This window comes from Anomaloglossus baeobatrachus, chromosome 1 (genome assembly GCF_048569485.1).
Source record: "Anomaloglossus baeobatrachus isolate aAnoBae1 chromosome 1, aAnoBae1.hap1, whole genome shotgun sequence".
Classification (NCBI taxonomy): Eukaryota; Metazoa; Chordata; class Amphibia; order Anura; family Aromobatidae; genus Anomaloglossus; species Anomaloglossus baeobatrachus.
Window position 1 is genome coordinate 224,318,274 of NC_134353.1, and position 27,036 is coordinate 224,345,309.

Below are 27,036 nucleotides of genomic sequence, written 5' to 3' on the forward strand. Positions count from 1 at the left end.
TTTCTTCCAGGACGCCATTATCTGCCTTCTGCGTCTTTGGTGTCAGACATCACTGTCGCAGCTCCGTCCTCCTGAGTCCTATCGCCGATACAGCTGTATGCGCTGCATACACAGCGTTAGACAGCTTAGGGAGAGCACTTTATAGCAGTCCTTTTAAGGGCTCAAACCGGCAGGGTCAGAGAGCCATAGGTGACAGGTCCTGCAAACAGCAACAGCGTCTGTGTAGCCAAGGTCAGGGATTTCCTCCCTGCATTTCACCATTAGGAGGGAATAGAAAGGCAGGCTTCCATTCCTCTACCCAGAGCACCACAATCCTGCCACTGTACCCTCTTGTCCTCTGCACACTCCAACTCAGTATAACTAAGCCATTATACTAGCAAACACTCAGTGTACCTAGTGGCATCCTAAACGTGGCTATTGGACTTTGCTATAGTCCCACTAGTGCAAAGACATTTGCAGAGCACGTCTGCCTGCATTGCACACTCCAACTTTTTTAAACTAAGCTATTTTACTAGCAAACACTCAGTGTACCTAGTGGCATCCTAAACGTGGCTATTGGACTTTGCTATAGTCCCACTAGTGCAAAGACATTTGCAGAGCACGTCTGCCTGCATTGCACACTCCAACTTTTTTAAACTAAGCCATTATACTAGCAAACACTCAGTGTACCTAGTGGCATCCTAAACGTGGCTATTGGACTTTGCTATAGTCCCACTAGTGCAAAGACATTTGCAGAGCACGTCTGCCTGCATTGCAGACTCCAACTCTTTTTAACTAAGCCATTATACTAGCAAACAGTCAGTGTACCTAGTGGCATCCTAAACGTGGCTATTGGACTTTGCTATAGTCCCACTAGTGCAAAGACATTTGCAGAGCACGTCTGCCTGCATTGCACACTCAAACTTTTTTAAACTAAGCCATTATACTAGCAAACACTCAGTGTACCTAGTGGCATCCTAAACGTGGCTATTGGACTTTGCTATAGTCCCACTAGTGCAAAGACATTTGCAGAGCACGTCTGCCTGCATTGCACACTCCAACTTTTTTAAACTAAGCAATTTTACTAGCAAACACTCAGTGTACCTAGTGGCATCCTAAACGTGGCTATTGGACTTTGCTATAGTCCCACTAGTGCAAAGACATTTGCAGAGCACGTCTGCCTGCATTGCACACTCCAACTTTTTTAAACTAAGCCATTATACTAGCAAACACTCAGTGTACCTAGTGGCATCCTAAACGTGGCTATTGGACTTTGCTATAGTCCCACTAGTGCAAAGACATTTGCAGAGCACGTCTGCCTGCATTGCAGACTCCAACTCTTTTTAACTAAGCCATTATACTAGCAAACACTCAGTGTACCTAGTGGCATCCTAAACGTGGCTATTGTACTTTTGTCTATTCACACTATTGTAAACATATTTGCAGCACGTCTGCCTGCATTGCACACTCAAACTTTTTTAAACTCAGCCATTATACTAGCAAACACTCAGTGTACCTATTGGCATCCTAAACGTGGCTATTGTACTTTTGTCTATTCACACTATTGTAAACATATTTGCAGCACGTCTGCCTGCATTGCACACTCAAACTTTTTTAAACTCAGCCATTATACTAGCAAACACTCAGTGTACCTATTGGCATCCTAAACGTGGCTATTGTACTTTTGTCTTTTCACACTATTGTAAACATATTTGCAGCACGTCTGCCTGCATTGCACACTCAAACTTTTTTAAACTCAGCCATTATACTAGCAAACACTCAGTGTACCTAGTGGCATCCTAAACGTGGCTATTGTACTTTTGTCTATTCACACTATTGTAACGATAGTTGCAGCACGTCTGCCTCCATTGCACACTCAAACTTTTTTAAACTCAGCCATTATACTAGCAAACACTCAGTGTACCTATTGGCATCCTAAACGTGGCTATTGTACTTTTGTCTATTCACACTACTGCAAATCTATGTGCAGCACCTCTGCATGACAACCTCCTGCTCTGTTTTTAATAAGCTATAATGATAGCACAAAATACTGCCATTTAGTGGCATCATAGAACTGGCTGTTGTATTCCATTAGTGCCCCACTGGTGACAAGCTATTTCTAGCACCTCTACATCACACCCTCATGCACATTTTGCTACGCCAATGTTATAGCAAACTCATGGAATTCATTGCTGCATTTCATAATTCGGAGGGATAGAAAGTCAGGCTTCCTTTAGCTTTTCCTTCTGTTCATAGACAGCATCTCCAAGACCAATTTCCCCTCCACGTCTAAGTGTGGAGAGTCAGCTAGTGCGCATGCGTGTGCCGATGTACCCCAGCTGCAGCATAATTTCAGTGTTTCGCGTAGTGAGTATGCTCAGCCTGACTGTGTTATTCCTGACGCTAAGTCTTCTTTTCGGGATACAGCGCATGCTCCCACACTAAGTGTGAAAAGCCTCTTTGCACAGGTGCTTGCATTCCGTGCCGGGTCTAAGTCCTGTTTTGTGCCTAGACACCATGCTAAAGCTGATAGTCTTTTTTCACAGACTGTATTTCATGCTACTGAGCATGCTCAGGCACTTCCTGCATCAGAGACTAGGTACGGTAATGAACTCTTTGGCCCTGGCCCTGATGTGGGGGTCCCATATAGACCACAGGGCATCAGGTGTCCTCCCAAATGGCTTGCAGAGGCCCACACCTATGACTTGTCACCGCATTAATGATGGTCAGACGATGACTGGTGAGGTGTTTGGGTCATGGCAGCCATGAGGTCATCATTGAAGTTGCGTTTCCAAATAGGACGCTAGTTATGCCACTCATGACGTGTCACTCTACTTTTGTCTCCAGGAGGTGCATTGTGGTTCACCCTGGTTTGGGGCGGACCCAGGTTATAAAAGGGGCTGGAGCCAACAAGGAGGTGCGCAGTCTTCTATTATGCTCCGAAAGAGCACACCTCCATGTGTTGAACCCATTGCGGCTTTAGGCCAGAGGTAGGCAGGGATCGGGTGGTGGATGCAGGCCACCACTACAGTTGGTAACGCAGAACGGTTAAGACCAGCTCCTGTCCTACCAGTCCTGCTTGTGCAGCCCAGTGGCATTAACAGGCCTGCTGCTGCTGATGCGCCTGCTGTCCACAGGTGTGGCCCCTACGCACACGGTCAGCGTACTCAATGGCCCCTGTGTTGTTAACAGGGAGTTCCTGGGCTGGGTGGGCATGTGGACCCTGTGACGCTAACAGGGCTCACAGTCTCCAGATCCGAATGTCGTCTAACTCGGTTCAGGCTACTATTAGTTTCATAGCCACACAGCTCTGTATCCTCCACCAAACCTTCAAGTTGCCAACCTCTCCTTTTCCAACTGGGAGCACGGTGGACACTGACTGCTGATGGGGATATATACCTTTCTCTTTCTTTTCTTATTAATTTTCGTTATATAGCGGTCACAGATTATATACCACTTTATCCAAATCTGCCAGTCCCACTGTAACAGATGGTGTTTCTTCAGCAAATGTTACAGTTGCTTAACCACCAAATCCACGGACCAAAACTTTTTTCCCCTTTCCAACACACCTGTTCCCCTTTCCAACAGCATCTGTCCTTTTTCAACTCATTTTGGGATATGACCAAAAGTGCAACTGTGCAGGGACACCGTACTCAACGCCATCTCAGCACAGCAGCCATCCCTCGGTCCCTCTGATGTGGACAAGTAAAAGACCATTTCCTCCTATCCATGACAAAGCGTTGAGATTCACTCTGTGCAGCACTGGTGTTTAGTGGAAAAGTAGATCTAAGATTGCGTACCACATTCTGCAGATACTCCTGTATACGTGCGTCCATTTCTATGGCAGGAATTAGTTCGCCAAATTTTGTCTTGTACCGGGGATCTAACAGTGTGGCAACCCAGTATTCAGGATTACTTCAAATTCATACAATCCGAGGGTCATGTAGGTAGTGCAGCAAGAAGGCGCTCATGTGTCTTGTGCATCCAGGAGGACCAAGTCCTTGGTGTGTTGGTGGCAGAGAGGTGAGAATCGTGCATCCTTCCTCTGCCCTCTCCCCACAACCTCGCACAACCGAAATGTGAGCAAGCTCTCACTCATCTGCTGAGTCTTCCATGCCCATCGCCAGTTCGTCCTCCATTTCTTCATGGGCTCCTGCACTTTCATGAACACTTTTTGCTGATACTATGCGCCCTTGTTAATCCCTCTCCCTCACCATGACTGCCGCATAGGTGCCGCTGACCATCTGGACCTCGTAGATCTTGTTATCCCTTCCGCATATGACTCCTCCTGTACTTCCTCCCCTTCCTCTTGTCCCAACACCTGACTCTGAATAATAATTACAGTGTGCTCCATCATGTAGATGACCAGAATTGTCACGCTGAGAATGACATTGCCAGTGCTAAACATCTTCGTCGACATTTGTGAACTGTGTAGCAGGGTGCATAGGTCCTTGATCTGACACCACTCCAGCAGCGTGATCTGCACCACCTCTTGATCAAGTTATCCCAGGCTATATGTCATACCGTATTTCAGCAGGGCTCTGCGGTGCTGCCACACACGCTGCAACATGTGCAGATTCCAATTCCTGCGTGTCGGAACATCGCATTTCCGGCGTTTAACTGCCAGACCCTAAGACTTCCGGAGTGATGAAAGTTGTTGAGCTGCTGTGTGCGCACGATGGAAGTGAGCACATAGCGAGCGTGCCCGCTGCACAAGGCCATGTAGGCTGTGATGGTGTTTTAAAAATTGCTGGAGAATTCGGTTCAACACGTGAGCCATAAAAGGCACGTGTGTCACATTGCCCTGAGGATGGCCCGCAGCCAGGTTTGCATCATTGCCGCACACGGCTGTTAAGTCACCAACGGAGTCCGCTCCGTCAATTTGTACTCCGGTCGCCAGGTGACAACGTGTTCCTTTCATGAATAGTGCTGATGATGGGAGAGTAGTCGATGCCAGCGGCGCAGGTGGACGCAGGTTATGCTCACCCACTGGGCTGCATTACCTTGACAGATGCAGAATCTCTGGCTGAATGTAGCTGGTGGGTATCTCACAGATGAAACACCATCATTCAGCTACAACCAATGGGAAGACACCACACCCTTTTTTATGCCCATCCTGTCTGCAGACCACTGCCAGACATAGCTATGAACCTCTGGTTAATTTTACCCCCAGTTCAGTTTTATGATTTTGTGTGTTTGTTACCTGACTACTTTTCCTGCTTGCTGTTTATGTACCTTGTTGGCCGATCCGCATTTCACCTCTGCTTGTTTTCTGATTAAGTCCTGGCCGTCCCATTCTGTTCCTGTTCCTCAGTTAATGTTTTGACCCTGCCTGACTACTATTCTCTGTAATAGCGGTGTGACTCACATTTCCCATACATTTCAAAGTAAAACTTTGACCGCCTGATGGCATTGAGCTCTGCTGCCAGCATAGTAAGGAGGTGTGTGGTAGTCCTTGTGCGCAGTTGCAAGGAAGAGTGGCCTGACCACACAGGGTTTGCGCCAAGGTGGAGGACCCAAACGAGGTTGAAGAGGCAGAAGCAGTGTATTAACTTCTACATACAGAAGAAGGATTGAAACAACTCGTGGGGACGGCAAGACTTGTACAGCAGACCCTTCTCCATCTCTCACCATAGTTTGCCAGTGCCCAGTCAGTGACATGTAATGACCCTGTCTATGCTTACTGGTCCAAGTATCTGTGTTGAAATGCACCCTGTCGCACACAGATTTTCTCAAGGAAGTGGTGATGTTGTGTGCGACATGCTGGTGTAGCGCGGGCATGCTTTTCTTGGAGAAGCAGTGGTGATTGGGCATCTGGTACTGGGGCACAGCGACAGACATAAGGTCTGTAAAATCCTGTGTGTCCACTACGCGTAAAGGCAGCATTTCGGTAGCCAACAGCTTACAGAGGGATAGAGTCAACCACTTAGCTTTGTCATGGGTCGCAGTAAGTGGCCTTTTATTTGACCACATCTGAGGGACAGAGATCTGGCTGCTGTCTGTAGACGGTGTTGAGTAGGGTGTCCCTGGAAAAATGCAGGTTTGTGAGGAAAGTGCAGGCGGAGACATGATGTTGCCTTCATCTTGCCTTCAGATCTGTTCATCTTGTATCATTTTTAAAAAACACAGCAAGCAAGGGTTACTCCAAGCGGAGTCTCCCTTTTTTCCAAAAATTGGGCACACAGACACCTCATCAGTGGCAGCACTTGTGCCCTAGTTGCAAACAGGATGTTTTGATTTGCATCAAGCACATTCAAAAATACGCCATAATTAACCGTCCCCAGCATGACACCGGGGTAGGTAGATAAAGTCTTTGCTGAACCATGACTTGGTCATCTTGGCTCCTTTTAAAAACAATGTAAGCAAGGGTTACTCCAAGCGGAGCCTCCCTTTTTTCCAAAAATTGTGCCCCACACACACCCACCCATTCAGTGGCAGCAGTTGTGCCATAGTTGTACACTTCACAGCTAGATTTGCATCAAGCACATTCCAAATCCACAAGCATTTACTCTCCCCAGGATGACACAGGGGTTGTAAATTCCTTCTGGATCCATGACTTGTTAATTTTGATGAACGTCAGTCTGTCCACATTGTCACTGGACAGACGCGTGCGCTTATCTGTCAGCACACACCCAGCAGCACTGAAGACACGTTCAGAGACAACGCTGGCAGCTGTACACGACAAAATCTCCAAGGCGTAACTGGATAGCTCTGGCCATTTTTCTAGATTTGAAGCCCAAAATGAGCAAGGCTCTATTTGCAAAGTCATGGCATCGATGTTCATTTGTAGATACTCCTGTATCATCCTCTCCAGCCGTTGACTATGTGTCAGACTTGTTGTCTCTGGTGGCCTTGCAAAGGAGGGTCTAAAAAAATTATGAAAAGATTCCATTAAATTGCTGTTACCAGCACCAGATACGGTCCTACTGGTACGTGTAGACTGTTGAAGATGACGAGACCATCCCATGTTTGTCAAGTTACAACTGGGAGATTCCCTCCCTGCACCTGCACGGTTGTTTGGTGGAAAAGCGGATCTAAGATCGAGTAACAGCTTCTGCTGATACTCCTGCATAAGTGCGTCCCTTTCTATGGCTGGAATTATGTCACAAAATTTGGACTTGTACCGGGGATCTAATAGTGTGGCAAGCCAGTAGTCATCATCACTTCTAATTTTGACAATACGAGGGTCATGTTGGAGGTAGTGCAACAAGAAGGCACTCATGTGTCTTGCGCAGCCATGCGGACCAAGTCCACGCTGTGTTTGTGGCATAGAGGTGCTAACCGTTCTTTCTTCCTCTGACATCTCCCCCCAACCTCTTTCAACTGAAATTTGACCAAGGTCCCCCTCATCTGCTGAGTCTTCCATGTCCATGGACAGTTCGTCCTCCATATCTTCATGTCCTCCTGCACCTTCCTCAACATCTCGCCTGCTACCATGCGCCCTTGTTGATCCCTGTCCCCCATGGTCCCATGCCTGCCGCGTTGGTGATGATGAACGTCTGGACCTTGGTGATGTTGTTGTGTCTTGCGCATATGAATCCTCCTGTAGTTCCTCCCCTTCCTGTTGTCCCACCCCCTGACTCCGAATAGTGTTTAGCGTGTGCTCCAGCATGTAAATGACTGGAATCGTCATGCTGATAATGGCATTGTCAGCGCTAAACATATTCGTCGCCATGTCGAAACTGTGCAGAAGGGTGCATAGGTCCTTGATCTGAGACCACTCCATCAGGGTGATCTGCCCCACCTCTGCATCTCGTTGGCCCAGGCTATACGTCATGACGTATTGCACCAGGGCTCTGCGGTGCTGCCACAGTCGCTGTAACATGTGGAGAGTTGAATTCCAGCGTGTCGCCACATCGCATTTCAGGCGATGAACCGGCAGGCCGAAAGACTTCTGGAGCGATGCAAGTCGCTCAGCTGCGGCGCTTGAACGGCGGAAGTGAGCAGACAGTTTTCGTGCCCTGTTCAGAAGGCCATCTAGGCCGGGATAGTGTGTTAAAAATTGCTGGACGACAAGGTTCAACACGTGAGCCATACAAGGTACGTGTGTCACCTTGCCCAGGCGAAGGGCCACACCCAGGTTTGCAGCATTGTCGCACACGGCCTTACCAGGCTGCAGGTTGAGTGGAGACAACCATTTATTAAACTTGGACCGCAGAGCTGACCACAACTCCTCAGCTGTGTGACTCTTATTCCCAAGACATGTCAAGCTAAAGACCGCCTGATGCCGTTGCGCTCTGCTGCCAGCATAGTAATGAGGGGTGCGTGATTCCTTCTGCGCAGTGAGAACACTGGTGGCCTGACCAGGCAGGCTTGGGGCGGAGGTGGAGGACCCAGATGAGGTGGAGGATGCAGAAGCAGTGGCGGAACTTGGACAGACAGAGGATTGACACACAAGTCGTGGGGACGGCAAGACTTGTGCATTAGACCCTTCACCATCTATCACCATAGTTACCCAGTGGCCAGTCAGCGACATGTAACGTCCCTGTCCATGCTTACTGGTCCAAGTATCGGTGGTGAAATGCACCCATTCACACACAGAGTTTCTCAAGGAAGCGGTGATGTTGTGTGCGACATGCTGGTGTAGCGCGGGCACACCTTTCTTAGAGAAGTAGTGGCGACTAGGCATCTGGTACTGGGGCACAGCGACAGACATAAGGTCTCTAAAATCCTGTGTGTCCACTAGGCGGAAAGGCAGCATTTCGGTAGCCAACAGCTTACAGAGGGATAGAGTCAACCTCTTAGCTTTGTCATGGGTCGCAGGAAGTGGCCTTTTATTTGACCACATCTGAGGGACAGAGATCTGGCTGCTGTGTGTAGACAGTGTTGAGTAGGGTGTCCCTGGAAAAATGCAGGTTTGTGAGGAAAGTGCAGGCGGAGACATGATGTTGCCTTCATCCAACGTTGGTGCTATCGATGTTTGAGAGAGCTGTACACAATCACTTGTTTCCCCTTCCAAACCAACTGACGACCTACCAAGCAAACTGCCTGTTGCGGTTACAGTGGTGAAAGTTGTGGGTGGAAAAACAGGTGTGACAGCTGTCCCCACAGTCCTAGAAGATGACGAGCGCGCGGATGCACTGGAAGGGGCAGGCGGTGGATGGTTGGCTCCGCTAGGCCGCATTGCAGCACGGTGAGCTTCCCACCAGGCCATATGATATTTATTCATGTGACAATTCATGGAAGAAGTTGTCAAACTGCTGAGGTTTTGACCTCTACTAAGATAACCATGCCAAATGTTACAGATCACATAATTTGGGCGATCTTTTTTTATGTCAAAAAAGGACCAGGCTAGGCAAGGCTTAGAGGCCATGTGACCTGTTGATCCACCCCGAATAATGCTCAGAGGCAGAGTGGTGGCTGAGGATGCAGTTGTAGACGTGCTACCAGTGCTCCGACTGTGTCCAGGAAGGCGCAAGGTTACTTCGACGTCGGTTGCATCCTCCTCCACCGCCTCTGTTGACCTCCTCGAGTGTCTGACTGTGGGTTGACAGTAGGTGGGATCTAGAACTTCATCATCAATTGTTGTGCTTGCACTCCCCTCCCCCTCAGACCGAGCCTCTTCTTGCCCTGACCGAATATTTAAGTTGTCATCCCAATCGGGTATCTGCGTCTCATCTTCATCAGTATGTTCCTCATTGTCTATAACCACAGTTGTTGGAAAGGCAGCATTTTGGTAGCCAACAGTTTGCAGATGATGAAAGTCAACCTCCAAGCCATGTCATGCCCTTCTAAAAGCATGTAAAACACAGCGAGGGGACTCCAACCACAGTCTCCCTCGTTTCCACTAACTGGGCCACACACACCCCACTTGACTGGCATCGGTTGAGCCCCCTTTTGAAAAAGAAAAAGATGCTTTGCATGAAGCACTCTCAAAAATACGCGTGCCTTTCCCGTCCCCTGGCTGACCCAGGGGAAGAAAAGTCCTCTGAGAGCCATGACTTGTTCATCTTGGTTCTTTTAGAGACACAGCGAGGGGACTCCAACCACAGTCTCCCTCGTTTCCACTAACTGGGCCACACACACCCCTCTTGACTGACATCAGTTGATGCCCCTTTTGAAAATGAAAAAGATGCTTTGCATGAAGCACTTTCAAAAATACGCGTGCCTTTCCCGTCCCCTGCCTGACCCAGGGGAAGAAAAGTCCTCTGAGAGCCATGACTTGTTCATCTTGGTTCTTTTAGAGACACAGCGAGGGGACTCCAACCACAGTCTCCCTCGTTTCCACTAACTGGGCCACACACACCCCTCTTGACTGACATCAGTTGATGCCCCTTTTGAAAATGAAAAAGATGCTTTGCATGAAGCACTCTCAAAAATACGCGTGCCTTTCCCGTCCCCTGGCTGACCCAGGGGAAGAAAAGTCCTCTGAGAGCCATGTCCACATTGTCAGTGGACAGACACGTGTGCTTATCTGCCAGCAGACCCCCAGCAGCACTGAAGACAGGTTCCGAGAGAACGCTGGCTGCAGGACACGACAAGATCCCCAAGGCGTACGTGGCGAGCTCAGGCAATTTATCCAGATTGGAAGCCTAAAATGAGCAGGGCTCAAGTTGCACATTAATGGAATCGATGTTTCCTTGCATATACTCATATATCTGTGTGTCCTCCTCTTTTTCCTTGTCCAGCTCTTTTGTTTTCGCATGAGTATATGTCCTTGTCACTTTCCCATGTGTTGTGAGTTGTTTGTCACCTTTTGGACACCTTTGAGGGTGTTTTCTAGGTGTTTTTCTGTGTTTGCGATTGCCTGCCATTGTTTCCTATGCAGTTCGAGTTCGGTTCGTCGAACGTTCGACGAGCCGAACTCGAACGGGACCTCCGTTCGGCGAACCGACCTCGAGCCGAACCGGGACCGGTTCGCTCATCTCTAGTCCTGGGCCATTTTTTAGTTGTTGCTGTCCCGCTGTGAAGCACACATCGCTGTGTGTGACAGCGACAGAGCAACAACTAAATGTGCAGGCAGCAGGAGCCGGCTTCTGCGGACGCTGGTAACCACGGTAAACATTGGGTAACCAAGAAGCCCTTACCTTGGTTACCCGATATTTACTTTTGTTACCAGCGTCCGCCGCTCTCACGCTGTCAGTGCCAGCTCCCTGCTCTCTGTACACGTAGCCACAGTACACATCGGGTAATTAATCCGATGTGTACTGTGGCTAGGAGTGCAGGGAGCCGGCACTGGCAGTGTGAGAGTGGCGGACGCTGGTAACGAAGGTAAATATCGGGTAACCAAGGTAAAGGCTTCTTGGTTACCCGATGTTTACCGTGGTTACCAGCGTCCTCAGAAGCCGGCTCCTGCTGCCTGCACACATAGCAGAGTACACATCGGGTAATTAACCCATTGTACTGTGGCTAGGTGTGCAGGGAGCCAGCGCTAAGCGGTGTGCGCTGGTAACCAAGGTAAATATCGGGTTGGTTACCCGATATTTACCTTAGTTACCAAGTGCAGCATCGCTTCCACGCGGCGCTGCTGGCTGGGAGCTGGTCACTGGTTGCTGGTGAGATCTGCCTGTGTGACAGCTCACCAGCAACCTGTGTAGCGACGCTCCAGCAATCCCTGTCAGGTCAGGTTGCTGGTGGGATCGCTGGAGCGTCGCTTAGTGTGACATCTCACCAGCGACCTCCTAGCAATTTACCAGCGATCACTATCAGGTTGTATCGTTGTTGGGATCGCTGGTAAGTTGTTTAGTGTGACTGGGCCTTACGTTATAGGAGCTCTGCAGGCGCTCATCCTATCCCGCCATCAGCCGGCCATGTCCCCTTGTCCCGTACTTTAAATTGCATTGTGCATCAGGTCTGGGTGGGGAATATAGAAAATAAAAAAAAACATGTACTCTGTTACCGGACTGGCACTGCTCCTCTACACTGGCATAAAAAATGTCATGTGATGGCTGCATCCAATCAGCAGTATTTGATCAGCTGCAATCTTCACATTCTATTCAAACAAGAGGATCAATGAACAGTACCACCCACTGGTTTTGCATCCATCCACCTCCCTCATTCTTGCTTGGCTGCCTTCCCTGAACTTTCTCTGCAGACAGAACTCACAGTCAAGCTAATGCCATCAATAACAAATGGAGACAGAAGTATGCAAAACCAATGGGCAGAGCCCTGAGCCAAGGGAGCGCCAAGCACGCTAATTTGCATACTCATTAAAGGGAACCTGTCAACAGATTTATCCCCTATAAGCTGCAGCCACCACCAGTAAGCCCTTATATACAGTATTCTAGAACGCTGTATATAAGTGCCCAGACCAATCTGTATAACATAAAAAAAACACCTCTTATTATACTCACCTGCGGGGTGGTCCGGTCCGATGGTTGTTGCTGATCTTGATCCAGTGCCTCCTTTCTTCTTGTGATACCTGTCCTCCTTCTTGCTTTATGTGGATGACACGTCCTATGTCATACACACAGAATCTGCCATTGTAGAATGCTTTATATAAGAGTTTACTGGTGGTGGCCGCAGCTTATGGGGGACAAATCTTATGACAGGTACCTTTTTAACCTTTTGGTTTCTGCAGAATGGAGGCAGAAATTAGAACTTAAAACATGCAATTTTATAGGGACTATATTCCTACAAGGCTACCAGCTTAGTTTATAGTGCCTGTTTGGGCTGACAGACTCCCTTTAAAAAAATCTACCATCTTCTTTCCATGATTGTAATATTTTAATGTTAGTGTGAGTTTAGAAAAACATGACTGCTTTCTACCAGAAACGGTATCATTCTTGTTTATGGGTTCATTTTATTATTTAATCTAAACCTCATTCAAGTGAGAACCAAAGAATTTATGTAATGCTATTAATGTAGTTTAATGAGTGAATAAAAGTGTTTGTCTCAGAATATACATTGCTGGTATATTGCAAGGACACGCAGTCAACATCATGGCACTAGTGATGAGCGAGTATTTACCGTGCTCGGCACTTGTAATGAGCAGCTGGATGCTCAGTTGGGCAGAACGCAAGTATCCGAGTATAATGGAAGTCAATGGGGAACTCAAGCATTTTTTTCTAGGCACTCTTCTGGAAAAATGCTCGAGTTCCCCATTAACTGTCATTATACTTGTGTGCTCAAGTCATGCCCACTCGAGCGTCCAACAACTGCTCATTACAAGTACCCGAGCATGGTAGTGCTCGCTCATCACTAATGACACTAAAGAGATCTGGCTGCTAACAAGTATTCTACAAAATTCAATATTGGCTATTAGGTTACATGGGAAAATATAAACATGGATACTTTAACAGGGTACACACAGTGACAACACGTCTTTATATCACGTCTAATGTAAATTGTAAAACAACTCTGCCCCCGAGACCTGATCTTTGCAATCACCACTACAGCAGAAGCTTATTTGTTCAATTATACAAAAGGCTTCAATACTTCTATATGGAGCAAGTGCCAGCAGAAGACGGAGCGATGATATCAGATCTCCTGGCACAAGGCACAATGTAATATGCATGATATCGGCAGATCCTGTTTCACTGTTTTCCTCTCGTTGTTGCACTCCTGTGAAGCTCCATGTATAACCTCAATCTGCAAAATGGGAAACGTGCCAATTTTGATATTGCAGATTGGAAATAGGGTTTTTATGGTTAAAAATCCTTGGTATTTTAGTTATTTTTTTTTTGGGGGGGTCACAATGTTTATGAATGTTTATCTGAACAAATAACAGATTATTTAAAGAAGACCCGTCACCACGTCAAAAGTGAACCGTTTTTCCTCTTATTTTATTCTCGTTTCTCCACTGACTATTTGTGGGGTTTTTTATATCCATCTTAAGGCCCAGAGATCTGGGCCTTTTTATTTGTTGATGATAATTTTATGGACTGTTCCAAGGAGGCATTGCTTACTGGATATAGCAGAGAAGCCGAAATACACGCCTCCAGTGAATCCGCTATTTTTGTGAACCGTAAAGGGACATTGACAGATTAAAAAGGATAAAAAATCATTATACTCACCTCTGCGTCTTCTCCACTAGTCCTCACTGTCATCATTCCAGTCCTCACCACATCTTCTTATTACTGCCGTTCACCCTGAAATCCCCGTTAGGGTTCTGCGCATGTAAGGTCCCGACGCACATTATGATCTCGGTACAAGTGGCAGTGATAAGATGTGGTGAGGAAAGAAGAGGTGATGAGAAGTACTGGGAGAGCTGGTGAGGTGAGTATAAGGGTATGTGCGCACTTGTGCGTATTACATGCAGTTACGCTGCATTCTGCACTGCAGCGTAACTGCATGCGTCCTGCGTCCCCTGCACAATCTATGGAGATTGTGCAGGGGCCGTGCGCAAGTGGCATGTTAGAACGCAGCGATTCGGCTGCTTGCCGAATCACTGCGTTCTAAGAAGTGACATGTCACTTCTTTCATGCGTTCTGCATGCTGTCTATAGGGAGAGGCAGCATGCAGAGCGCACGAATCTGCCGGCACCATGCGCTTCAGAACGTAGCTTTTCATCTGCGCTCTGAAGCGCACATTTTCGGTGCGGTGCAGAGCGCACACGTGCGCACATAGCCTAAGGATTTTATTTTTACATTTTCTATATCATACGTCTATTATGCTCTGGGGTCCGAAGAGACTTCTCTTCAAATTGAATTTCCCTGGAATATCCACTCGAATAGGTGACTTTAAATTTTGCATGATCCATTCATCTATAGCTAATATTAATAATTTATATTACATTGCCTGTAACATATACAAGAAATATAGATTTTTGGGTGTCTTATCATCTATTTTTAATGTACTACTTTATTTTTTCTTTTTTTTTTTTTATAAAGGGGTTGATTATTATTAGGAAAACCCCTTCTGATTCCATATGTTTCTCCCAGGTAAAATGATAAAGCCTTAACTCACCTCTTGTGCCACCCATGCCGTTCCAGCTGTATCCAGGATTACGGTGACGGAGCTCATGTGGGGTTGTGACGTCAGTCGAGCCCTGCATCGATTTAGTGCCAGCTTCTTTCTCCCTGCCTCTGGACCATACGAACAATCAACAGGAAGTGAGTGTAACTGCAGCGCTCACTTCCTGTTCATTAACTTATTTGGCCTGAACGAGGGGAGAAGGAAGTTAGCGGTGATTGGACGCAGGGCTCGACTAACATCAATCAACACGTGAGCCCTGGTATCACAAGCTCAGGCACCTCTAGAATGGTGCCGATAAAGAGGTGAGTATAGGCTTTATTATTTTACCTGAGGTAACATGTGGAATCTGAAGGGATTGCCCTAGTAGTAGTCTAATTAAAAAAAATTGTGATTTTCATGCATGTTGTTAGAATTTCCTTTAGTGTCTATCTGTGTGTGATTTTCCAGACCTATAGAGAAGCCAATGGAAAAACACCAGTTACAAACCCCATACCCAGAGCATGCTGCACCTTGAGAAGGACACCAGTGACACAAAAAAGCACCAGAACGCATTGCTTGTATGTAGTGCATTTTATTTTTCAATATAATTGCCACATGCAGTTTTACGACTCTCCAGGGTACGTGGGCAGCATCATAATGTTGATTATAACCTTACACAGATCTGTTTTTCATCAGTGAGATTACACTGTACAGTACGTGTCTTTTACATAATATGTAACATTGGATTGAACTTGACAGAGCAGCTCTCTCTATTACAATCAGCCGTCATCACTGACACTGGGCCGAAAATCTCTGTAAACAGCTAGATGTGACTGCTGACACGTTCACAGAGCTTCTCTGCAGGTCACTCAGGCTGCTTTACACACAACGATATCGCTACGATTTGCCGAGATCGCACATAGGTCGTTTTTTGTAGCGCCGGTCACATGTGCGATCTCAGCAAATCGTATCTGCGATCTGGCGTGTCACATCGCTAACGAGATCGCTAGCGGTATCGTTGTGTGTAAAGCAGCCTTTAGGGCCTGTTCAGACGTGCGTATTATGTGGATGTGTGCTGTCTGATAAAAATCACTAATTCAATAGGGCTGTTCAGATGACACAAACCAAGTAGTGTTAAAAACAATTGCAGCTTACACTATCTGCTTTTGTATATCGGATGGGGCACACCCATTCAAGTCTATAAAAATCCGATCCCATAGGAATCAACCTGAGGCCTCTTTCACATGTCAGTATTTTGCATTAGTGTGTCATCAGTGTTTGGATGCCAAAACCAGGAGTGGAACTTAGAGAAGAAGTAAAATTGAAAGACCTGACCCCTGTTCTGTGTTTTGGAGACACTCCTGGTTTTGTTATCCAAATACTGATGAAACACTGATGTGTGAAAGAGGCCTTATATGATCCGATTTTCACAGATGCACAACCATTACTAGCCGAGGAAACTGTTTTTGATCTTGTACATTTTAAAATGTTGATTTATAGATAAAGATGGCACACAGATGACAAAGTAGATGAGAATCGTACGAGTTTTCTGGATGAAAATCGCATATTTTTATATCTTTGTCTGACGCTGCCCTAAGATTGAGGCCGGTTTGAGACAAATGTATTTCACAGTCTGTAGACAGATCACAATGCCCGAGTTGGGAGATCCGTGGTCAGTCCAGGTATTGAGGGGGGTTTAAACGTAGATTTTGACCTCAGCGGCATAGTGGTTGACAATCATCTGTAGCATTCACATTTTGGTTCATGCAGAAGAAACACTATGATTCAGCTTTAACATAACTTTAAAAGCTGCAGTCAATCAGCAGGTGCAGACTGACTGCAGCGGTCATGTTGCTGTATCGCAGCGTGTGACACCAATGAGCGACGATCAACAAGCGCAAAAACGTGAATAATCGTTGCTCGTTGACACGTCATTCATTTCCTTAATATCGTTGCTGCTGCAGGTACGATGTTGTTCCTCGTTCCTGTGGCACCACACATCGCTACGTGTGACACCGCAGGAACGACGAACATCTCCTTACCTGCGTCCACCGGCAATGAGGAAGGAAGGAGGTGGGTGGCATGTTCCGGCCGCTCATCTCCGCCCCTCCTCTGCTATTGGATGGCTGCCGTGTGACGTTGCTATGACGCCGCACGAACAGCCCCCTTAGAAAAGAGGCTGTTCGCGGGTCACAGCGACGTCGCAGAGAAGGTAAATCCGTGTGACGGGTGTTAGCGATGTTGTGCGCCACGGGCAGCGATTTGCCTGTGTCGCACAACCGACGGGGGCGGGTATGCTCGCTAGCGATATTGGTACCGATATCGCAGCGTGTAAAGTACCCTTTACAGTTGTTAAGTAGGGATTGTGCAGTAGTATAATATCCATTTCAAGTTGTTTTATTATATAAAACAGCAGCAGGTAGCCACAGGCGGATTAGCCCAACAAATGCAAAATATAGGGCTGAAATACATGGGTCAGGCTCAGATTTTGAAATCTGCATGTTAACATTTCCAATTTTGTCAAAATTCAACCTATGAAACAGAAGCATTATGAATACAACTGCATACAACTGTATTGACTTTTATTTCCTTGTGCTATATGGAAGGAATAAGTATCACGATGGTCATCATCCATAGAAAAGAGCTGTCAGCCGAGTGGAATCCAATCTCTCTCCACTGTATAAAGACACGGCTGATTTTTAGCCAGTTTATCTGGGCATTTTTATAAACTAGAGGAAAGCGCGATCTTAGGACTGTTCTTGGTGATTTTCTGCTTCTAGATGCAAATGCTTTATAATTAATGCGATTCTTCTTGTTGGTCATTTAGGCACAGTCATGCTAAATATGTACTTGTTGTTCTTTCCATTTGACTCCTACACGCACATCTGTCTTACATCTGTCTTCAGTCTCATCTCTGATTTATCTCTGGCATCTGTTTGAATTACAGCTCTTAAGAATATCTGAACATAATAGTTTTTCTATGCCGGAAATGAACATATATGACCTATAAACATTTACTTGCCTTAATACTATAGGGGATTATTTATGTAGAAGAAATGGCAAAAGAGCAGTGTGAAAGCTATATAGTAACATTGACCTGTGTCCAGGGCCGGCGTCAGCACCCGGCAAACCCGGGCAAATGCCGGGGCCCTGGAGAGCCGGGGGGGCCCACTCGGCCTCGTCAGTTCTCCTGTCCCTTGGCCGGGGCCCACTCGCCTTTACAGTTCTGCGGTCCCTGGCCGAGTTCCGGGGACCGCAGTCCTCGGCAGCAATCTGCGGCGCCGTCACTTTAAGGCGCGCAGACATCCTGGTTTGAATTTCATCTGTGGGCGGAGCTACCGCCTTCTCAGTCCCACAGATGAAGGAGGCGAGCTTCTGTCCGGCGCTGTGTGGGCCCCCTCTCCACCGTGACCTAATCGGGTAAGTGCCCTCCCCGCCTCCCCATTATGGGCCCCGGTGAGCTGCTTCTAACCCCCCAGATGTATGCCCTGGCCCCTGCCAATCCCCCCCGCCGATTCCGCGGGTGCTGTACCCACCGAGCCGCGGGTGTGGGCCCCGCCGAGCTGCGGGTGCTGCCGCGGGTGCAGTCCCCGCCGAGCCGCGGGTGTGGGCCCCGCCGAGCCGCGGGTGCTGTCCCCGCCAAGCGGCGGGTGCTGCCGCGGGTGCTGTCCCCGCCGAGCCGCGGGTGTGGGCCCCGCCGAGCTGCGGATGCTGCTGTGGGTGCTGTCCCCGCCGAGCCGCGGGTGTGGGCCCCACAGAGCAGAGCAGCAGAGTTGTGTGCATTTGTCTGTATGTAGCAGAGTTGTGTGTGTTTGTCTGTATGTAGCAGAGTTGTATGTGTTTGTCTGTATGTAGTAGAGTTGTGTGTGTTTGTCTGTATGTAGCAGAGTTGTGTGTGTTTGTCTGTATGTAGCAGAGTTGTGTGTGTTTGTCTGTATGTAGCAGAGTTGTATGTGTTTGTCTGTATGTAGTAGAGTTGTGTGTGTTTGTCTGTATGTAGCAGAGTTGTGTGTGTTTGTCTGTATGTAGCAGAGTTGTGTGTGTTTGTCTGTATGTAGCAGAGTTGTATGTGTTTGTCTGTATGTAGTAGAGTTGTGTGTGTTTGTCTGTATGTAGCAGAGTTGTGTGTGTTTGTCTGTATGTAGCAGAGTTGTGTGTGTTTGTCTGTATGTAGCAGAGTTGTGTGTGTTTGTCTGTATGTAGCAGAGTTGTGTATGTGTTTGTCTGTATGTAGCAGAGTTGTGTATGTGTTTGTCTGTATGTAGCAGAGTTGTGTGTGTTTGTCTGTATGTAGCAGAGTTGTGTGTGTTTGTCTGTATGTAGTAGAGTTGTATGTGTTTGTCTGTATGTAGCAGAGTTGTGTGTATTTGTCTGTATGTAGCAGAGTTGTGTGTGTTTGTCTGTATGTAGCAGAGTTGTGTGTGTTTGTCTGTATGTAGCAGAGTTGTGTATGTGTTTGTCTGTATGTAGCAGAGTTGTGTGTGTTTGTCTGTATGTAGCAGAGTTGTGTATGTGTTTGTCTGTATGTAGCAGAGTTGTATGTGTTTGTATGTAGCAGAGTTGTGTGTTTGTCTGTATGTAGTAGAGTTGTGTGTGTTTGTCTGTATGTAGCAGAGTTGTGTGTGTTTGTCTGTATGTAGCAGAGTTGTATGCGTTTGTCTGTATGTAGCAGAGTTGTGTGTGTTTGTCTGTATGTAGCAGAGTTGTGTGTGTTTGTCTGTATGTAGCAGAGTTGTGTGTGTTTGTCTGTATGTAGCAGAGTTGTGTGTGTTTGTCTGTATGTGGCAGAGTTGTATGTGTTTGTCTGTATGTAGAAGAGTTGTGTGTGTTTGTATGTAGCAGAGTTGTGTGTGTTTGTCTGTATGTAGCAGAGTTGTGTGTGTTTGTCTGTATGTAGCAGAGTTGTGTGTGTTTGTCTGTATGTAGCAGAGTTGTGTGTGTTTGTCTGTATGTAGCAGAGTTGTATGTGTTTGTCTGTATGTAGCAGAGTTGTGTGTGTTTGTATGTAGCAGAGTTGTGTGTGTTTGTCTGTATGTAGCAGAGTTGTATGTGTTTGTCTGTATGTAGTAGAGTTGTATGTGTTTGTCTGTATGTAGCAGAGTTGTATGTGTTTGTCTGTATGTAGCAGAGTTGTATGTGTTTGTCTGTATGTAGCAGAGTTGTGTGTGTTTGTCTGTATGTAGCAGAGTTGTGTGTGTTTGTCTGTATGTAGCAGAGTTGTGTATGTGTTTGTCTGTATGTAGCAGAGTTGTGTGTGTTTGTATGTAGCAGAGTTGTGTGTGTTTGTCTGTATGTAGCAGAGTTGTATGTGTTTGTCTGTATGTAGCAGAGTTGTATGTGTTTGTCTGTATGTAGCAGAGTTGTGTGTGTTTGTCTGTATGTAGCAGAGTTGTGTGTGTTTGTATGTAGCAGAGTTGTGTATGTGTTTGTCTGTATGTAGCAGAGTTGTGTGTGTTTGTATGTAGCAGAGTTGTGTGTGTTTGTCTGTATGTAGCAGAGTTGTGTGTGTTTGTCTGTATGTAGCAGAGTTGTGTGTGTGTTTGTATGTAGCAGAGTTGTGTGTGTGTTTGTCTGTACGTAGCAGAGTTGTGTGTGTTTGTATGTAGCAGAGTTGTGTGTGTTTGTATGTAGCAGAGTTGTGTGTGTTTGTCTGTATGTAGCAGAGTTGTGTGTGTTTGTCTGTTTGTAGCAGAGTTGTGTGTGTTTGTCTGTATGTAGCAGAGTTGTGTGTGTTTGTCTGTATGTAGCTGAGTTGTGTGTGTTTGTCTGTATGTAGCAGAGTTGTGTGTGTTTGTCTGTCTGTATGTAGCAGACTTGTGTGTGTGTGTCTGTCTGTATGCAGCAGACTTGTGTTTGTGTGTGTGTGTATCTATGTATGTCAGTGTATATGACTGTATAGATTTGTCTGTTTATATGTATTTTTGTGAGTTTGTCTTTAAATATGTATATGTACGTGTTCGTATCGGTGTCTGTGTGTGGATGGGGCCCACTGGGACTCTTCCGCCCGGGGCCCACAAAAACCTGGAGCCGGCCCTGCCTGTGTCCATTGTGATAAGTTGGGGTTTTGTGTGTGAATGGGCCAATAAAGTGAATGGCACAAGCACAACAAATTTAATGTACGGTGCAGATAACGATAAACTAGTGGTGGATGGGGGGCACTTACTTTTTTATGTTGTGCAGTGACAAGTACATTCCTGGTAAAGGCATATGATCTGTCAGCTGCTTCATCAAGCCTGATGGAGATAACAATTCGGTATCGAAACGTGTATATTGATTGTCCTACCAATAAAAGGAACCTTGAGAACATCTTCTATTCTCTGGACAGTTATCGGCAGTGCCCAGCTCCTGCATTTTCTTCTATATTGCTGGTTAAAGTGAATGATGGCATCCTGAAACTTTGTGAGCAATAGATTTGTCACATCCTCATTAACTTCTGAGAAACCATTAGGCTAGTGACATGTCAAGGAGATAAATAATGTAGGCAGAAACAAACATGGCTGTCCGAGATAATCCATTTCTATCTCAGCAAGTCAATAGGATTGCTTAATTATTTATGTGGCACATATATGTTCTCCTTGAACCCTCTAAATATCAAGGACCTTCTTATAAGTGTGCTTATTCTCTAAGGCCAAGGCTACATAGTGCCTTCTGCTGTGCAACGTTATGATTGCATTATAAGCCTGCTAAGTTACATATGTATTATAAAATATGGTAGTTTTATTATAAGAAGGTATATATTTTTCACTGTTATGGATATGCATTAAACAGCTGTAATTTAAAGGGTTAACCCCAAATAATTAAAGGGGATCTTAAGGCTATACGCGCATGATGCAGTTTTTTCTGCACGCAAACGGCAACCAAAACTACACCTTGTCACAGAGAGCCTGGAAATGTAAAAAAAAAACAAAAAAAATAAAACTTGTAATGATGGTGCAGTTTTGTTAATGCATTTTTTTTTGTTTTTTTTTTAAAAGAGAAACAAAACAGGATAGGGTAATTGATAGCTAAAAAAAATAGATAGAAAGGATAGAAAGAACATATAGAATAGATAGAAAACAATAACTGAATAGCTCAATAGAGGGATAGCTAGCTTGGCCAGCTGTTTTTTTTTTGTTTTTTGTTTTTTTTTATGGTAAAACAATGATGTGGGGTCCCCTCCAGTTTTTCATATCCAGCACAGGAACAGCAGCAGCTGCAGGTGCTACCCTCAGGTGCAACCCTCAGCTGTCTGCTGTAACTTGGCTTGCTATGAAAATTGAGGAGATCCCACGCACTTTTTTTTTTTTAATTAATTATTTGTTGTTATTTTTTTATTTATTTATTTTTAAATTACGTGGGGGTTTTTCTAAACCAGCCAAGGTACAGCAGACAACTGTGGACTGATAATATTAGGGTGGTAAGGGCCATCATTATTTGGCCTTTCCAGCCCAACAATAGCAGCCCACAGGTGCCCCAGAAGTGGCGCATCCATAAGATGTGCCAATTCTGGTGCTGGACCCAGCTCTTTCCGATTGCCTTGGTGCGAAGGCAATCTTGGTAATAAGAAGTTAATAGCAGCCCAAAGCTGCCACTAAGTCCTAGATTACCGATAACAGTCGTCTGAGACCCCGCCCCACCACTAATCTGTAAGTGAAAGTAAATAAACACAATCCCTAAACATCCTTTATTTGGAATACAATACAAAAAGCCCCCTCTTTCACCACTTTATTAATCTCCAAACACCCCTGCAGGTCCAACGTAATCCACATGAGGTACCACAGCGATTCAGCTCTGCTACATCCCTTTCCTGTCACAGCGAGCGCTATAGAACATGACTGCCCGCTGTGAGTGCATAAAGACACGCGATCAGAATGAACTCGGATAAACCCCTAAGATCACAGTTGCGGGACCCACAATACTGCGTATATCGTGGCAGTGCTGTCAAGGGTTCACCACTGTGAGGTTCAGGACGTAACTGAAGTGAGCCGCGCGATCAGCGGTGACGTCACTTAGGTGAGTCCTCCACCTCACGTTCACTTCAGTCACAGCCTGATTTGCGGTCACAGGTGGAGGACTCCAGCTGGGACATGAAATGATCTAAGTGACGGCACCTCTGATTGTGCAACTCACTTCAGTCACTCGGGTGATTTGCTGTCACAGGTGGAGGACTCCAGCTGTGGCTGCAGCTAACCTGAGTGATGTCACTGCTGATAACGCGACTCACTTTAGTTGCTGCGTGGAGCTCACACCAGGCAGTCTTGTTCTATAGTGCTCGCTGTGAGTGTCAGATGTAGCAGTGCTGGAAACGTCATGGGTCCTCCTGTGGATTACGTTGGACAGGAGGGGTGTTTGGGGGGTTAATAAAGTGGTTAAAGAGGGTGCTTTTTGTCTTTTATTGCAAATAAAGGTTTTTTTAGGTGTGTTTGTGTTTATTTACTTGCACTTAAATTAGTGATGAGGGGGGTGTCTCATAGATGCCTGCCATGACTAATCTAGGACTTAGTGACAGCTATGGGCTGACATTAACTTATTATTACCTCAATAGCCACCGCACCAAGATAATTGGGAAGAGCTGGTAAGGTTCCGGAACTGTTGCATCTAATGGATGCGGGAATTCTGGGCGGCTGCTGGCTAGTATTTTTAGGCTGGGGGGCTCCTAATAACATGGGTCTCCCTAGCCTGGGAATACCAGCTCTCAGCTGTGTGGCTTTTTCTTGGCTGGGTATCAAAATTGGGGGGGACCGCATGCAAGTTTTTTTAAAATGTATTTTCCTGTACGATATAGATCCGTCCACCAGCAGCTGTGATTGGTTGCAGTCAGACAGCTGTCACTCAGCGTGGGGAGGGCGTAACATTTAGCACAGAGCATATTGTAAAGTTAAAATGTTTATATATAATTGAATTATTACTGGAGCAATGTTCTTGTTCCACATACTTGCATATATTGTCTCCAGTTAACCAGAATGTTTCCTTCTTCTAGGTGAACAAGAGCCAGTAATCAGCAGTGACTCTGATATCTCTCTCATCATGGCAGTAGACGTTTCAGATGTAGATCTTTCCACTGACCAGGACTGTGAGGAGGTGAAGTCATGAGCAGGTCTGTTGCTGCGTTCCATAGGAAAGATATAGAAGGTGTCGGCCGTCCTGGAGTTTGGACTATTCCAATAAGTAAAAACCACTCACCATCACCATAAGTCTCCAGAGCACTTCATTACGGGATGATCATGAAAAAAGCAATAGCGCCAGACGCCTGCTGTTTCAGCGCAGTTCCTTACCCGCAGGATTTTGTTGTGTTGATATGGGAGCTGTGGCCTCGCCATTTCCTCACATGAGCAAGACATCAGTCCGCAGGCTTCCCTGATATGGACGGTAGACCTGGACCTAAATTAAAATCTTTGATGCTGTTTTTAAGAAGAGATAGAAACTTTACAATCCCTTTTTGTTGTTTACTCCGTGTATTCAATCACCAATATCTCGGTCATGATAGAAAATGTTTTTGTAATTTTTCTTTATTTTTTACGTAGCGGCTTCTCATCCGCGTCTACATGAAGAGATTGTGATGGTCGTGAATGAATACCCTGCTCTTATCTGAAGGAAGCTATGATTACCGGATGGGCACCTGTCCCAGAAGCACTAGAGAAGAGAACCTCTTTAGAGGGCCTGTGCCAGTTGCATGTGATCTGGCATTTCTCATGAACTGCATAAAGAATGTTAGGTACTGAAATTACAATCTGTTACTCTGAGTCACTAAAGAGGCGCAGACGTGTGTGAATCGAGACACATTATGTTATTGCACCATCTATCTTGCATCCATAGTTTTACAATGTGTTTGACACCGTGCAAATAGATTTTTTTTTTAATTAATTCCCCACTTATTTATTGTGGGGACCAGTCTTTTTGACTCTTAATGGAAATGTATGCAGTATTGTGCTGACACCACAGAGTGGCATATGTTTTTTCAAGAATAAATATATATTTTTTCAAATGAAAATACAACTTATTAGTCGGTGATTAAAAAACAAAGGTAATTAGGTGCTGTGACGTTGTGCAAGATAGCATACTTGCTCATGACATTCCATTATGCCATTATTTATGACCTCATTACATTGACCCCATATTTTTGCTAAAAAAAAATAAAAATGAATGTATTAGCAGGAGCTACTCTGATCTCTCATATATAGGAGGGTCCTATTTTATATAATGGAAACAAGGGTTTTATTCTTACCACGTAAAAATAGCTAATATTTCTTAATATGATATGGACATTGATTGCTATGATATAACAAGCAAAACAGGTTGAAAGCCAAAAATGATCATATTGTAAAGATGTTTTTCAAAAATGTGTTAATTTAAAAAAAAATCATGTATTTGCAGAAGTATTGGCAGTGATGTGAAAGCACTAGGAATGAAAACGATTCATTGATGCATCTGATACTTTATATTGTATTATTCAAGACCTTGTTTTACAAGATGTGCAGCCAAATTCCTTAGATCCTTATAGGGCCTGTACGGCTGATGGGAACATTGGCGACAACCAAAGTTAATGCACTACTGCAGTGCTTTTTTTATTTCACCACTGGAGTGGCGCTTTAAAATGTAAGTCCTCTGACCCGTCTTATACTTTCGGTGGCTTCACCCTTTATTGGCAGTCTTATTGATTTGTGATCTACTGGCAGCTCCAGTGATTCACGGAGGTCACAACTCTTATACATCTCTATGAGAGCCTCATTCTGGCTCTCATAGAGATGTATTGGGAGCTTCCGGACAGTTAGAAGTTACAGTCAGAAGATGGCACCGCAGGGCTGGAGCGGTGTCGGTAAAAGGTGAAGCCGTTGGAAGGTGAGTGTAGGATAGAGGGCAGGGGGCTTAGCCACTCCAGTGCTGAAAAAAGACTCACTGTAGTGGTGCTTTAAGAGAGCAGTTGAGAACTTCCATTATGTTACCATAAGAGCAGGACATATAAGACACTATACATATATATATATATATATATATAATCTTATAATTGTTTCTTTCTAGGTGTTTTCTACCACACTAAAGATTATCATGAATGGGTACAATTGCAAAGTTTAGTTCTTACTAAAATTCATGTTTTTCAGTTTATGGCTTCTTGTATTGGTTACTAGTCACCGCCTTGGTTTATTAGAGGTGGCTGGTGTTCCAGATAAGGAGCGCAGCCCTTACAACCTCTTTAGAGCTTGTAAATGCTTTTATGTTGCTGGCCAGATTCAGTCAGCTTCAACGCCCCTCCGCTCCCCCAACGCTTTGAGGCAAATCGGCAGCTGCTAGCAGCATCGGAGAGAGCACAGTTTGCGTCAGCGGTGCAACAATGTCACTGTTCTAATCTGTCAAGCAGGAGCGCACCCCCTAGCAAGCAGGAAGGCAGAGAAGCTGTGTGCTCCTGCTTGAGAATTTGGGACAACCCTTTTAATACTTGATCATTACTAGACAGCTGTACTTTTATATTTTGTTTCCAGGGAACAAAAGGAAGACATTATTGATTAAAGGGCTTGAATGAGAGTTGTGTAGACAAAAAAGTTTTATCTCCCCAGAAACAGCACCGCTCCTGTCCATAGGCTATGTCTGTTATTATATACTGTATGATCTATAAAAAATAAATTTGAGGTATGGCTCAGGTAGCATAATAGCACCATTTGGGGACGGGAAACAAACTTTTTATATACTTCTATACAACACCATTAAGCCTAAAGGGTGCTTTACACGCTGCGACATTGCTAGCGATATCGAGCGCGATAGCACCCGCCCCGTCGTTCGTGCGACATTTGGTGATCGCTGCCGTAGCGATCATTATCGCTACAGCAGCGTCACACGCACATACCTATGCAGCGACGTCGCTGTGACCACCGAACAATCCCTCTTTCAAGGGGGAGGTGCGTTCGGCATCACTGCGGCGTCACTAAACGGCCGTCCAATAGAAGCGGAGGGGCGGAGATGAGCGGGATGTAACATCCCGCCCACCTGCTTCCTTCCTCATTGCCGGTGGACGCAGGTAAGGAGATGTTCGTCGTTCCTGCGGTGTCACACATAGCGATGTGTGCTGCCGCAGGAACAACGAGCAACATCGTACCTGCAGCAGCAACGATATTAAGGATATTAAGGAAAGGAGTGATGTGTCAACGATCACCGTTTTTGGACAATTTTGCGATCGTTGATCGTCGCTCCTTGGTGTCACACGCTGCGATGTCGCTACCGGCGCCGGATGTGTGTCACTAACGACGTGAC

At 45.8% G+C, this 27,036-nt stretch overlaps 1 protein-coding gene across 1 annotated transcript in view; it reads left to right on the forward strand.

Annotated features, from left to right (window-relative positions):
• RNF150 (ring finger protein 150) overlaps positions 1-25,770 on the forward strand; it is a 226,787-nt gene extending 201,017 nt beyond the window's left edge. Inside the window, exon 7 of the mRNA XM_075348338.1 lies at positions 23,774-25,770. Coding sequence (XP_075204453.1) covers positions 23,774-23,886 — 113 coding nt within the window. The 3' untranslated portion in view covers positions 23,887-25,770. The remainder of the gene's footprint in view (positions 1-23,773) is intronic.
• The last annotated feature ends 1,266 nt before the right edge of the window (positions 25,771-27,036 follow it).